Genomic DNA, 14427 nt, shown 5'->3' on the forward strand with positions numbered 1-14427 from the left:
ATCAAATAAATGTTGTCATAAAGATGGCCCACGAAGTCATCCGAGACGTTATGAGCTGCTCTGCGAGTGTTCCTGATGAATTCTCTCTTGGACATTTTGTTTTTGACGTGTGGGCTGCTTAGATCAATGGACAGCAGGATGAGACTGTAGCACAGCACATACACGGCATCTGCAAAGAGCAAAAAGGTACAGTATGAGCTCAGTCTAGAGGGAAAAATTGCCTCAAATAATAATAATAATAATAATAATACATTTTATTTATACACACCTTTCAAAACTCTCAAGGACACTTTATAGTCAAAGCAAGAGAGATTTTCTATTCACATTGCCCAACTTACAAGACATAATGGTAGACAATTTAGCAGGCTGCAAGATACCGGCAAATAGTTGGTTGAACAAGTTGGGTAGAAAACAAAACAAGAAGAATATAATGTGCTATTGGGACTACATGTGTAATTTTTCTCTACCCTTTGTATTATTATTATTATTACATAAACATGTTTAGAACCAACCTCATATGAATTCACTTTTACCTTACAACGTGGGTGTTGAACTCCTTTTTGTCACAAGCTACTTAGAAGTTATAATACATGTCATTTATAAGCACCTTTCAAAACTCTCAAGGACACTTTACAGTCATAAGTTTTTTTCTGTGGGTGAGCAGCGGCAGCCACACGTGCCAGTGTTCACTCAACCCACTCATAGAAAGCTAACTAGCCAGCTAATAGATAGCTAATAGCTAGCCAGCCAGATAGCTAATAGGCAGCAAATATATAGCTAGCTAGTTATCCAGCGAGATAGCCAGCTATATAGCTAATAGAAAATAAATAGACTGCAAATAGATAGCTAGTTAGCCAGCTAGATAGCTAATAGACAGTAAATAGACTGCAAATAGATAGCGAGTTAGCCAGCTAGATATCCGGCAAGATAGCCAACCAGATAGACAGCTAACAGACAGCAAATAGACAGTTAGCTAGATAGCCAGCTAGCTAGCCAGATAGTTATGTTTTCCCTCGGCGTGTCGTGCCGACATTGAAACTGAATAAATATTTTATCTCGTTGCATAACGTATTCACTACCAATGATGGATTATTCGTTTTGAAATCCCTCAGGCCAACTCGTTTTTAAATGTTTGCAATTTTCTTTTTATTTTCCGACAAAGATTTTTTTTACGTGATTTTTCTTCAACTCTGACCTGGCTGACAGTTTCGGGACTCACTTCAGCCTACATCGATCGGAACTGTCACTCAAATTAATTATTCCACATGTCAATTTGACATTTCAATGCAGATTTTAGCGAGCATCATGTAAGTTCACTCGCATGATTTTCTTTCACGGGCATATAAAATGATGGGGCAGGCCAAATCTGTCAAAGCCTTCCAAAGCAAGTTCTGCATAAACATAGCAGTATAGTGAAGAGACATCAGGAGACATCAATGAGGACCCACCATCCATTCACAATACTATTACACAACTAAGTCCAGGCAGTCTCGATCAAATTCCAGTTTGCTGTTGAGAATAGCTAGATTCCATATTAGCTAGATACACAGTACATTGACAAGAGTGAAACTGGCAGATTTGCTGCTGGTACGGTTCATTTTTGGGCTATTTTGAGCCACTTAGCCAGAAAGATCAAGTTTCCAATCTCCTTAACTGTTTCAGTAAGATCTGCTTTTAGATCCACAAAACATGGAGTCACAACAAAGTCACTATTCACTTTGTCCACACTGCAGTATTCATTGCTTAAATTCCATTTGCCGTTCAATTTGGGAATGTATTTACAATATTTAAAATCAAATATTTTCTTTTTTTTTTCGAAGAAGCGTGAGGAACCAACAACTGTATGATTCCATACCAAGATGCTGCACGTTTGATCAAAAATAGCAATTTAGCGATTACAGTAAAGTCTCGTTATATCGATATTCAAGGGAGTCCGAAAAAATATCGATATAACCGGGACTATCGATATATCCGACCCTGTTTGCATGTAATTTTCTCCGTGCGTGCATAGAAATAGTATCGATATAACCGGGACTATCGATATATCCGATATCGATATAACGAGACTTTACTGTATTTCATTTTGTTTATTCATTGCGTGGAAGAAGAGCTTGTATTGGATTGTTTTTTTTTTTCTTTCAAATACGTATATTACATCATGACATTATCATTGTAAGACAAATAACAATTTAAAACATGTAATTACAATACATGTGACGCACATGAAGTCAACCCTTTCATGTTTTTATTCCACTATCGGCATTTAACTTATGCCTTTCGATTAAAAAATATTTCAAAAAGGTAGGTTCTACTGAGCGTATTTTACAGACTCCACTGCATATAGCTATATTTTACATTTTAAGACTCTGACTGAATATTCAGTCTTGTTTTTGAGTTGGTGACGATTCCTGACGTCACGTCACGGAAGGAACGCCCCTGACCGAGAAAGGAAACAATGCATTTTTGCGGTACTTTGTTTGGTTTGAAAACTTCGTGTTGATCCGTGTTGATGGCAAAATTAGAAGGAAAACACATAAATAATGCCATGGTGAATTGTTGTGTGTTGCACCAAGACAAGTATTTGATACTAGCTGACACAAATTTCCAGCAGACAAATCAGCCCATTTCCAACAGAGCTTGGGCGCCATCTTCTGCATTTTCTGGGTGCTACACATCAGTCCTGATGCTTCAAAATGACCCGGAAAGACTTCTTTAATCAATTGCAAACATGTATGCTTTCCTCTTCAGAACTATTTGAATCAAAGTGATAACTGGATGAGTAACAAGAAAGCATATTCTCCGAATCTGAAGCCATTGTTTTGATTCTCGAGCAAGGCAAGACGTCTTGGCGTGACATCACGGACAAGAGGGTGGGACCTTCTGAAGCTGGCCACTTCCGGGTTCAATTTGAAGTAGTTTTGGGACACTTTAAGCCATTTTTATTGGTGTTTTGCATTTGACTAAAAATATCATCCCTTGTGTTTTGGGTATTTTAGATGCTATAAAACGTTTTTCTGATGTCAGTTAGGAAACAAAAAAAGTGGTGTCGGTTGTCCTTTAATAATGAGTAACATGTCATTGACAATCGTATGCACATTCCTAATCATGGACATACTCAACTCAATTGCATTCATAAAGCACTTTCAAACTGCCATCGCTGCATACAAAGTGCTGTACATGGAGCAACTATCATATACACAAGAATAATAACAAACATGGCAGAAAGCACCAAGCAGTAAAACGTAGTTTGATATTATTGTGTTATACTAATCGGCCTGAAACAACAATGCTGTTGGATCATGTGTGTACAACTCACCTGGACTGAGACCCAGCTCTCGGACAAGACTTGGGTTGCAGGTACAAAACCTGTGGCTGAATTTAGTAATGAGTGTTTCCAGATACTCTCCTCTTTCCTCGGGTGCATGAATGTGTCTGAAGAAATCCCTCAGAGCATTTGGGAGAAACTGATTGCTGAAATTGTGAAGGGTCACCAGCTCATCCAAAACATCGCGCCTGCATACACAAGCACAAGACACAATGACTGCTTTGAGGGAGGTGCATGCATAGAAAAGGTCTCTTGAAAGGGGTCTTTAAAAAAAAGTAAAGGGAACATCCGAATTACGACCGGCGCGAGTTACAACCACCTGTACTTACGACCACGACCGCCAGACCGTTAAAAAAAAATCTACGGCTGCCACCGCTACAGCCAGCAACGTGACATAGACAGAGGTCCGTGCAGGTTGATTTATTAAGCTACAACACAAAGCGCTGGTCCCAAAAACAGGACGAGGGGAATAATCAAAAATAAAGAATGCCAAAAACGACCAGTGGGGGGTGGGGGGGGCAATGGGAAACCTGACGATGGCGAGAAGTAACTCGCACACGGTGGTGCAGAAACGGAACAACAACAACAATAATAATAATAATAATAATAATAATAATAATAATAATAATAACAATAATAACCCCGCCCCTCAATCCAAAATTGACAATGAGGGGGAAGGAGGGGTGTCCACTGACGCCGAGGCGGAGCGGGTGGGATCGCCACGACGCAAACTCTGCGTCGGGCTCAGGGTCGGCGCCACCACCTCTTTGAGACAAGTTACCTCTTCTAGCTTCTCCGTTAGTAGGGCGAGCGATTTTTGGAAAGCTCGCATGCTTGGGAAGTCGTGCGTATTTGGGTCAGAAGAAAACGTGTGCGCCGACACAGTAATGAGATCAATAATACGAACAATAAAATGATTAAAATGACACCAAAAGTTATAAGATTTGTAAATGAACTGTCAACATTTTGGTATATAACAGTATTCAATAGAAAACATTGCTTAAAAACAACATATTGACACGGTATACCAGTGTTTTTCAACCTTTTTTGAACCAGGGCACGTTTTTTTACATTGGAATTTTTTTGCGGCACACCATGAACCATCTCGCAGGAAAGAGGCAATCAGTTGCCACACGGACAAATATTAAACTACCCTCCCAGTCTTTCAGCACGGACACAGGAAAATGACATAATATTGGCAGCAAATTATAACGAAATGTTTGTAGGATTTTAAATTTGAAAAAGGGGCATTGTATAGTTCCTCACGTCACACCTGATGATCTCTCATGGCACACTAGTGTGCCGCGGCACAGTGGTTGAAAATCACTGCTGTATACTATCTTGTCATAACGGAGATGCTAGCGTGTCCTCGTTTGTTATGATCACGTGATCTTCGCGTCAGCCATTTTGAATGCTTTTCGATTTATGACCGTTTGACTTACGGCCGTTTTGTCAAAACGGAACACGGTCATAACTCGGATGTTACCTGTAATTGCAATTTTGTGGTGGAACTAAATATTGACACTGCAACTGTCACATCCTCGTCCTCGTCAGGAGCGCGCCCCTCCCCTCCTGTCTCCTTCTCCGCTGCTCCTTGGAGCGGGCCCCTCCCGGCTCACGCACCTGTTCCCTATTCCCTCAATTGTGCCTTCTGGCTATAAAAGCCATACCTACCGTACGGTCGTTGTCGGCGTATTCCAGGAAGTTCCCCGTCACTCCTACGCATGCAGGTCTGTCTTGTCATTGCCCTCGTCCATGCCTTATGTTCTGTCAAATCATTTGTGTCTCAGTAAAGAGTCTTTGTTGGAAACTCTGTCTCCCCGTGTATTTCGGATCCAACCTTTACCACCTTCCCTCGTCCCTCGAGTCCTGTCGTCACGCCTCGAGTGGACGTGACATAATACGCCGACCAACCATGGATCCCGCCGGTGGAGACAGATTCATAGCCGCCCTTTCCCTTCAGGCGGAGCGTTCGAGCCAGCTGGCCCAAGCTATAGTGGAGGTCCGCCAAACTGCGTCCACGCTGGCACAACGCTTACAAGACGTAGAGACACGCCTCGCCACCCTTACAGCCCCTTCCTCCCCTCCCGTGGGTAGGCGCGAGCTACAGCTACCTCACCCCTTACGCTACGCAGGCGAACCCGGGAGCTGCGCTCAATTTCTGATGCAGTGCTCGCTCGTGTTCGACCAACAACCCCACACCTACGTTAGCGATGAGGCTAAGGTAGCCTTCATCACCAGCCTGCTCACGGGTCAGCCAGAGACCTGGGTGCTGGCCGTCCGGGAGTCCCGGCCTGAACTGTGTGCCTCGTACCCGGACTTCGTGGCCGAGCTGCGCCAGGTCTTCCACCACCCGGTGACGGAAGTCGAGGCAGAGGGCCTCCTCCACGACTGCGTCCAGGGTTTCCGTTCGGCCGCTGAATACTCTGTCGCCTTCCGCATCCAGGCCGCTGGCAGTGGCTACAACGACCGAGCGCTGAGAGGAGTTTTTCGTCGCGGATTGAGCACCGCTCTCAAGGACGAGTTGGCCACCCGCGACGCTGGCACCACCCTGAGCGAAATGATCGACATTGTCATCAACCTGGAACATCGCCTTCGGGAGAGGCAGCGGGAACAGAGCAACCAGCGGTCCAACGAACCCGGAAGCAGGCTGCGGACGACCACACCCCGCGGCAGGGAGCGATCGCGGTGCCTGGAGGGGTCCCCCGAGCCCATACAGATGGGAGGGGGAAGCGATCGCACCAACCCCGGGGCTCGTCGCACCCAAGGCCCCCAGCCAAAGACCTCCAGTTCCTGTAAGTCCCCGTCTAAGCGGCGACCGCCGCGACTTCTGGAGTCGACTAACACGGCACCCGTTACGCGATTGGAGCTGGACGGCGAATTAATTGGCCCTTCCAGCTCCCAAACTATACAGGCGCTAGTGCAGGCCTGGCCAACTCGCGGCTCCCGAGCCGCATGCGGCTCTTTGGCTGATATTATGCGGCTCTTAAGGGGCGTCAACATGACAATTCATTCATCCCTTATGTACCGTAATATCATGACCATTGCGCGCGCTGCACATTTTGGAGAAAATTTACGACTTTTAAGTGCACCTGATATTCATGAAGACTTTTAAGTGCACCTTATAGTTGTGAAAATACGGTATCAAGCTGACCATGTGACGTCAACACGCATGAACGTGGGATGAAAAGCAATCATTCATGTCGTAAACCAGGGGTGGCCAACCAGTCAGACTTGACACAAATTATTTACAACGTAAACAATTTGTGTCACGTTCACTCTCAAAATGGCAGGGAAAGAATGCAGAGCTAAACGAAAATATGAAGACGAACACAGGACGTGTTTAACAGAGTGGGAGACTTTATATTTTTTTGTTGAGCGTAAAGGCAAGCCATTCTGCCTTATCTGTCAGGCGTCATTGGCGCATTTCAAAGCGTCAAATCGACAGCGCCACTTCAACTCACTCCACGCAAACATCGACCAGGAATTTCCCAAAGGGACTGAACTTGGCAAGCACAAGCCATACAACGAAGGGGAGTTTATTAAGAAATGCCTCAGTGACGCTGTTGAAATCTTGTCTCCTGAAAACGACAAACTAAAACGAATGGTAGCAGATGTCTAACTGTCCCGCCATACTGTTGAACGCAGAATATCAGACATTAGCACGGCTATTGAATCACAGCTGCACTCAGACCTTCAAGCGTGTGAGTATTTTAGTGTCGCATTGGATGAAAGTTGTGACATACAAGACAAGCATCAGTTGGCAATATTTGCACGGTGAAAAAGGATTGTGTGATCAAAGAACTCCTTGCTATTGTGTCATTAAAAGACCACCCCTGGCATAGATGTGAAAGAAACAATGATGGCCTCACAGAGGAAGCTGAGTTGGAGATGGTCGATCTTTGTGAGGAAGACCAACTGAAACCTGATGTAAGGGAAGGGACCATTGGGTTCTGGAAACGCGTGCCAATGGAAAAATACCCCAATGTCAAACCGGCTGCGCTTAAAATACTGTCAATGTTTGGGTCAACATACATCTGCGAGTCTGTGTTTTCTACCCTGAAACATGTGAAATCAAAGCATCGATCCGTTCTGACTGACACTCATGTAAAAGAATTGCTTCGAGTGGCAACAACAGAATGCAAGCCAGATTTAATGAGGATGGTTCAAGACAAGGAATGCCAGGAGTCCCATTAAGCAACATGCACACTATTGTAAACTATTATATCTTTGTTTGTGGACTTGGTTGAACTGAGTTTGTGTGTAAAGACAGTGTTCTTTGTTGGAAATGTTCCTGAGGTTTTAGTACTCTATGAGTCAATTTCGGATATATAATTTGTATTTAAAATTTGATATTTATAATAAATGTGGCTGAGGGATGGGGCGATGGGGTGTTCATGTGTGCCCATGTTTATGATGTGGCTCTTTGCAGTAACATAGTAAAAAATGTGGCTCTTAGTCTCTGACTGGTTGGCCACCCCTGCGCTAGTGGATTCGGGGGCCGATGGGTGCTTCATCGATCCCCAGCTGGCCAATTCATTGGGCTGCGAACTTATAGATCTCCTAACCCCCAAGACGATTCTCGACCTGGATGGTCGACTACTGGCCAAGGTTACCCGTATCACGGCACCGCTAAAACTCAGGTTAGTGGGTAACCATACCGAACATCGCCAATTCCTACTCATGCCCTCCTGCAACGTGCCGTTAGTACTGGGCCTTCCTTAGCTCAGCACCCATGACCCTTCCATTTCTTGGAAGGGTCCCACCATACAGGGCTGGAGCCCCTACTGCAACGCTAATTGCCTACGGTCGGCGACGGCAGGGCGATACCCCTCCCGCGGTGGCCCGCCCGAAGCGATCTGTCTCGAGGGCGTGCCACATTGCTACCATGACCTGCGGGAGGCGTTCAGCAAGGACAATGCGCAATCCCTGCCACCCCACCGACCGTATGACTGCGCCATTGACCTGCAGCCAGGGGCTCCGCTACCGGACTCCAGACTATACCATATTACACAACCGGAACAAGAAGCCCTGAGCACATACATAGACTCTTCCCTCGCGGCGGGACTCATCTGACCCTCGCGTTCCCTGCTCGGGGCAGGGTTCTTCTTTATTGACAAGAAAGACGGATCCCTGCGTCCGTGCGTCGATTATCGGGGTCTGAACGACATGACCATTCGCAATAAGTACCCTCTCCCCTTCATGGATTCAGCCTTCGCGCCGCTCCAATCGGCGACCATCTTTTCTAAACTAGATCTGCGAAGTGCTTACCACCTGGTTCACATCAGAGAGGGGGACGAGTGGAAAACAGCATTCAAAACGCCCTTGGGGCCTTTTGAATACTTGGTGATGCCGATCGGACTCACCAACGCTCCCGCCGTATTCCAGAACCTCATTAATGATGTGCTCAGGGACTTTATCAACGTTTTTGCATTTGTTTATTTAGATGACATCCTAATTTTCTCTAAAACTCCAGAACAACACCGACAGCACGTCCGACGAGTCCTGGCGCGGATCCTGCAAAACCGGCTCTACGTGAGAAGTGCGAGTTCCAGGTCCGCTCTCTGTCTTTTCTGGGGTTCGTGGTGGAGCAGGGGCAGATCCGGGCCGATCCCGCCAAAACCAAAGCGGTGGTAGAGTGGCCAACCCCGAAGACGCGCAAGCAGCTCCAACGGTATCTGGGGTTTGCCAATTTCTACCGCCGCTTTATTCCCGGTTATAGTTAGAAGGCACTCCCTCTCACTAACCTCACTTCCACCAAAGTCCCCTTCAGGTGGTCACCCGAAGCTGAGGGGGCGTTCAACCGCCTCCGGAAAACCTTTTCCAACCCCCCAGTCCTTCGTCATCCTGACCCGGACCTCGCATTCACAGTCGAGGTTGACGCAGTCCGGAGTGGGGGCGGTCCTGTCTCAGCGCTCCCCGGTCGGCCAGAAACTTCACCCATGCGCCTTCTTCTCCCGCCGGCTCAGCCCCGCAGAAGCCAATTATGATGTAGGGAACCGGGAACTGTTGGCGGTCATCCTGGCGCTACAGGAGTGGAGACACTGGCTTGAGGGGGGCCAAACACCCCTTCACTGTATATACCGACCACAAGAACCTGGCCGCCATCCGGTCCGCCGACAGACTCAATTCGCGGCAGGCCCGATGGCCACTGTTCCTCACGCGGTTTAACTTCACTCTCACTTACTGCCCAGGGTCGCAGAACACCAAGCCTGACGCCCTATCTCACATCCACGAGCCGGCAGAGAAGGAGGAGACCATCGCCAACATCCTGCCGGCTCAACACATCCTGGGCGCCCTGCGGTGGGAGGTTGAGAGGAAAGTCTAGGAAGCCCTGGGGGGTAACCCCATCCCCAGGGGTTGCCCGGTGGATCGCCTGTTCATCCCCCCCGCGCTACGCACCAAGGTGCTACTCTGGGGACACACCTCCAAGGACGTCATGGAATTCGTGAAGCCGTGCCCTGCCTGCGCTCGTGGGAAGGCCTCCCACCAACCCCCGGCAGGACTTCTTCAGCCACTACCTGTCCCCTCCCGAACCTGGTGCCACATTTCCGTCGACTTTGTCACAGGTCTCTCCCGGCTCACGCACCTGTTCCCTATTCCCTAAATTATGCCTTCTGGCTATAAAAGCCATACCTACCGTACGGTCGTTGTCGGCGTATTCCAGGAAGTTCCCTGTCACCCCTACGCATGCAGGTCTGTCTTGTCATTCCCTCATCCTTGCCTTATTTTCTGTCAAATCATTTGTGTTTCAGTAAAGACTCTTCGTTGGAAACTCTGTCTCCCCGTGTATTTCGGATCTAGCCTTTACCACCTTCCGTCGTCCCTCGAGTCCTGTCGTCACGCCTCGAGTGGACGTGACAGCAACACATTGCTTTGGTTTCCAGCGTCTTAATATGGAATTGGTTGACAAAATATTAAAATCTCAAAATTATTGAAGAGATGGATGATTTGATGTACACTGTGTATTTCACATATCTCTGACCTGCTATTTTCAATAGGCCTGTCTGAGACTTTCAGTTTAGTAAACCACAGCCGGTGACTCAAGATAGCCGGGCTGTTGCGGTTCCAACTCCACCAATGTGTGCCTTCTACGTAACTGCTTTTTTACACCATAGCAACATTATTTGAATGTTTTGTTGTTTTTAAATTTTGTTGTTTTGGTGCTGTGCCTCCTTAAAAAAAGTGAGTGGTTGACGGTGTTTCCCTGTCAAAATGTGATTGTGAGTTTAGAAAGAAAAAGGGCAGCTGAACAGGTTGCCAACCAATCGCAGGGTACACAGAGAAAATTTGAGTTTTCAATGCATTCTCTTTGGAATTGGGGGTGGAGATTGTGAAAAACCACGCAGACCCACCTAGAACATGCAAACTCCATACAGGGAGGCCGGAACGATGATTGACCCCATGACCTTGGCACTGTGAGGTCGACATGCTAACCACTGGGTCACTGAGGAGCCCTAACATGCAAACTTTATACCAGGAGGCAGGAGCGGGGATTGAAGCCATGACCTCTGCACTGTGAGGTCAGCGCGCTAAATACTGGACCACCAGGCTGCCCGTGCCATAATTTTTCTAATTAGTTGCAGATTAACATTTTTTATGAAATGACAGTATTCCATTGCACTCATAAATGTTGATGTAATAAATCAATAAACACTTTTTAGCATTTTAGTTTACATCAGCTGTCAATTTGTTTTAGATTGTGAGAAGCCTTTTGAAATTACTTCCCAGCAAATAAGAACTGATTGCTTTTTTTCTATTCCAGTGTGTTTTAGAATTATGACCATCTATTATTATTATTTTCATTTATAAGCACCTTTCAAAACTCTAAAGGACACTTTACAGTAACAGGATATTTTTCTGTGGCATTATTATTATATTTAACTGAATGGATGTCAGGTTCAATACATTTCATGAGCATCTATATTTGAAATAGAAAGGGAAAAAAAGCCTGCTCAATGGCAAGATTGCCTGCCACAAACCTTTGTACGAGTAAATGTTTGAGAGTGCATAGAAATCTCGAGGCTTACCTCTCATCCAGGTAAATTCTCAGCATCTTCCAGTTGAGCCGTCGAGTGTAAAAGATGAACTTTGCCTGCTCTGTGGGGAGATCCACAAGTATGCCTTTCGACATGAAATAAGAGATACCCTATTGAGGGGAGAGGGGGAGAGGGGTAGAGAGAAGGCGAGTCAGTGTGTGGAGGGAGAGAGAGAGAGAGAGAAAGAGAGAGAGAGAGAGAGAGAGAGAGAGAGAGAGAGAGAGAGAGAGAGAGAGAGAGAGAGAGAGAGAGATCACACATTGTCCTTACAGCTCTTGAGGAACACGTATGTGCATGGTGGCGGGGGTCTGTGGGACTTGTGTTCTTTGATGTTCTGCATTCATTACCTCCTGCGGGTTAGCGTTGAATGTAAGGCTGCCTTCATCTAGCTGTAGATATAGTCTTCTATATGAGAAACCAGCAGGCAGCCTTCTGTTGTAGATGGAGCAGTGACCCCATGTGGACTTGCAAAGGCTGGAAAATCAACATGGAGGGTTATCAAAGACTCATTTGGGGGGGAGGGGAGTTAAAAAAGACATTTACTGCAAACACATGGCAAAATGCCATCACAGGAACAATTTCAATCTCCTTACCCCTGCCACAGATATTCATCATTTCCAAGGTCCTGCCACACACACCCGGCCAGACACAGATCGGTAGCATTCAGATATGACAAGATCGTGATTCCCAATTCTGGCGGGAGCATATCCAAATCTATAAAACCATTTTGATCTTTACCTACAAGAAAGAATAAAAGAGCAGATTTATATAAATGGAGAGGCAAATACAGTAAAGTGAAAAGGATGCTTTTGTTTTCAAGCGGGAAAACTACACGGTCTGGTGACATTCAGCTTTGCAAGAAGCGTGTATTGTGATGTTCACGCAATAAGTCACTGTACCTCTTTTAAGTTAAAGACACCATGGCTTATATACAAATAGTTTTGCTTGTGAAGTGTCTACCCAACAAGTGCAAAATCAGATAGGATAGTGTTGGTTGACAGGATACAAAGTTAAGTATGACTGACTTTTTACTTTTCTATGGGATTCAAAGAGGTCGGTGGTAGTGTGCAGATTATTCAACTTAGGTGACATGTCCATGGCCCTCTAAAGTTCAAATGTGAAAATGTGGGGACGGCTTCCACTAATATGAAGCAACCAGCCGACCATCTCTAACACTGGTCGTCTTGCGAGGCGGAAGAGGAGACGGCCTAAAACCAGTAAGACATCTGGCTGCAGACTGTCTGACTTGTTTGTCTGAGACACAAGGTCGGTCCACCAGAAAGCGGGGACAGAGTTTTCATTCCTTATCTTTTTCCATCTCAAAGACGTAATAAGCCTTCTCAAACTCAAACAGAAAGAATGGAAGGACAGATTTACTATGACATACTGGGACAATGGTACGTGAATTTTAGCTTCCAGCAAAAATTAGCATGTACATTAGGTAAATGGTTCATCATAGATTTTAACTTTAACCATAAAAGTAAGCCACTTTCGCGCTGTCCGCTTATGTGTACGTGTATATTTTATTTCTATTATTTTTGTAATTTTGGACTGATATTGTATCCTCTTTTTTTTCAAACAAGTACCTACTTGCAGTGGGAAAAAAGGAAAACATCTTTCTGAGGGCAGTTTTAGGGAAACAAATTATTAAAAACATGTCTGCTTTAGAGTTTAAAATGTGTACAGGTATATTTAATTCATTCATTCATTTTCCAAAGTGCTTAAAGCTCACTAAGGTCATGGGGGGAGTGCTGGAGTCTATACCAGCGGTCTTCTGGCAGTAGATGGGGCAAACCCTGAACCAGTTGACAGCCAATCGCAAGGCACACAGAAACGAACAACCATCCATGCTCAAGGTCACACCGAGGGTCATTTCAGAATGCATAATCAGCCTGCTATGCATCTTCTTAGAATGTGGGAGACAACTGGAGTACCCGGAGAAAAAAAACCACACAGACCGGGGGAGAACACGCAAACTCCACAAAGGAGACTGGAGCTGGAATTGAACCGGGGACTTCGGCACTGTGAAGTCAATGTGCAAACCACACGTCTACCGGGCCATCTTATTTTATTTATTTATTATTTTTAATATAAGGAAAAAGAGAAATATGCACACAGGTGGGATTGGGATGTAGCAGATGATGAGGTAGGTGCTGAATGGATCAGCAAAGTTGGTCAGAAAGTCAAAACAACCTTCAACCAGCCACTTGACTAGAAGCTATTAGCTGTCATGATCTGTCATGTTCTTCTTCTCAACATTTTGCTGATTGTGTTGTTTTTTTTCCTTTTAGAAAGCCCAAGGCAATTGATGACTGGAAACGAAGAAGCTGACATGGGTCCAAAGAAACCATTAAGCTTATTGAAGAAAAGATTTCTTCAGCCGTCATCTGTACTTCTCTGAAGGTGTTGGACGTTTAGCTTCTTATCCAAGAAACTTTGTCAGCAAACGAAAGTCTTATTGGTAGTTTACGCTCTATATATATCCCTACTGTCTAGACATGGCGGTGCCGGACTCTGCTATGATATGTCCCTGCTCTCAGGTTGGGGGTAGCAGAGGACTACTCCCTGCCACTCCACTGATTCTTCCTATTGTACTTACTAACGACTGGCCTGAATGCCCCACTTCACCTCATCAGGAAACGTCCGACACCTTCAAAGAAGTACAGATGACGGCTGAAGAAACCTTTTCATCGATGGACCACTCCTGTACGACTGAGAGCTTACACAGACATTAAGCTTATTATAATCATAATTTTTTAGACCAGGGTGGAACTGATGGAGAATATGGATCAACTATCCAAGTTATATGAGACAATGTAGTCACAAGGGGGCACAAGCAAGTGTCTTATTGTGCCGGTCCCAAGCCCGGATAAATACAGAGGGTTGTGTCAGGAAGGGCATCTGTCGTAAAGGTTTTTGCCAAGACGAATATGCGAATCAAACCTCTGAATTCCATACCGGATCGGTCGAGGCCCGGGTTAACAACGGCCACCATTGGTACTGTTGACCTTCAGGGTGCCAGTGGAAAATTTACTACTGTTGGTCGAAGAAGGAGAGGAGGGA

General features: G+C 45.7%; 1 protein-coding gene across 2 annotated transcripts in view; it reads right to left on the reverse strand.

Moving 5' to 3' along the window:
* The window catches only part of fbxo8 (F-box protein 8), a 38247-nt gene that overhangs the window by 500 nt on the left and 23320 nt on the right, over positions 1 to 14427 (reverse strand). For both annotated transcript variants that reach the window (XM_089005358.1, XM_089005357.1), the window contains exons 4-8: positions 11958 to 12102; positions 11712 to 11838; positions 11356 to 11474; positions 3317 to 3513; positions 1 to 169 (exon numbers count right to left, since the gene is read on the reverse strand). The exon at positions 1 to 169 is cut by the window's left edge. In XM_089005358.1, coding sequence (XP_088861484.1) covers positions 1 to 169; positions 3317 to 3513; positions 11356 to 11474; positions 11712 to 11838; positions 11958 to 12102 — 757 coding nt within the window. The remainder of the gene's footprint in view (positions 170 to 3316; positions 3514 to 11355; positions 11475 to 11711; positions 11839 to 11957; positions 12103 to 14427) is intronic.

Source organism: Hippocampus bargibanti, linkage group LG10, assembly GCF_051943395.1.
Source record: "Hippocampus bargibanti isolate YZ-2025 linkage group LG10, ASM5194339v1, whole genome shotgun sequence".
Classification (NCBI taxonomy): Eukaryota; Metazoa; Chordata; class Actinopteri; order Syngnathiformes; family Syngnathidae; genus Hippocampus; species Hippocampus bargibanti.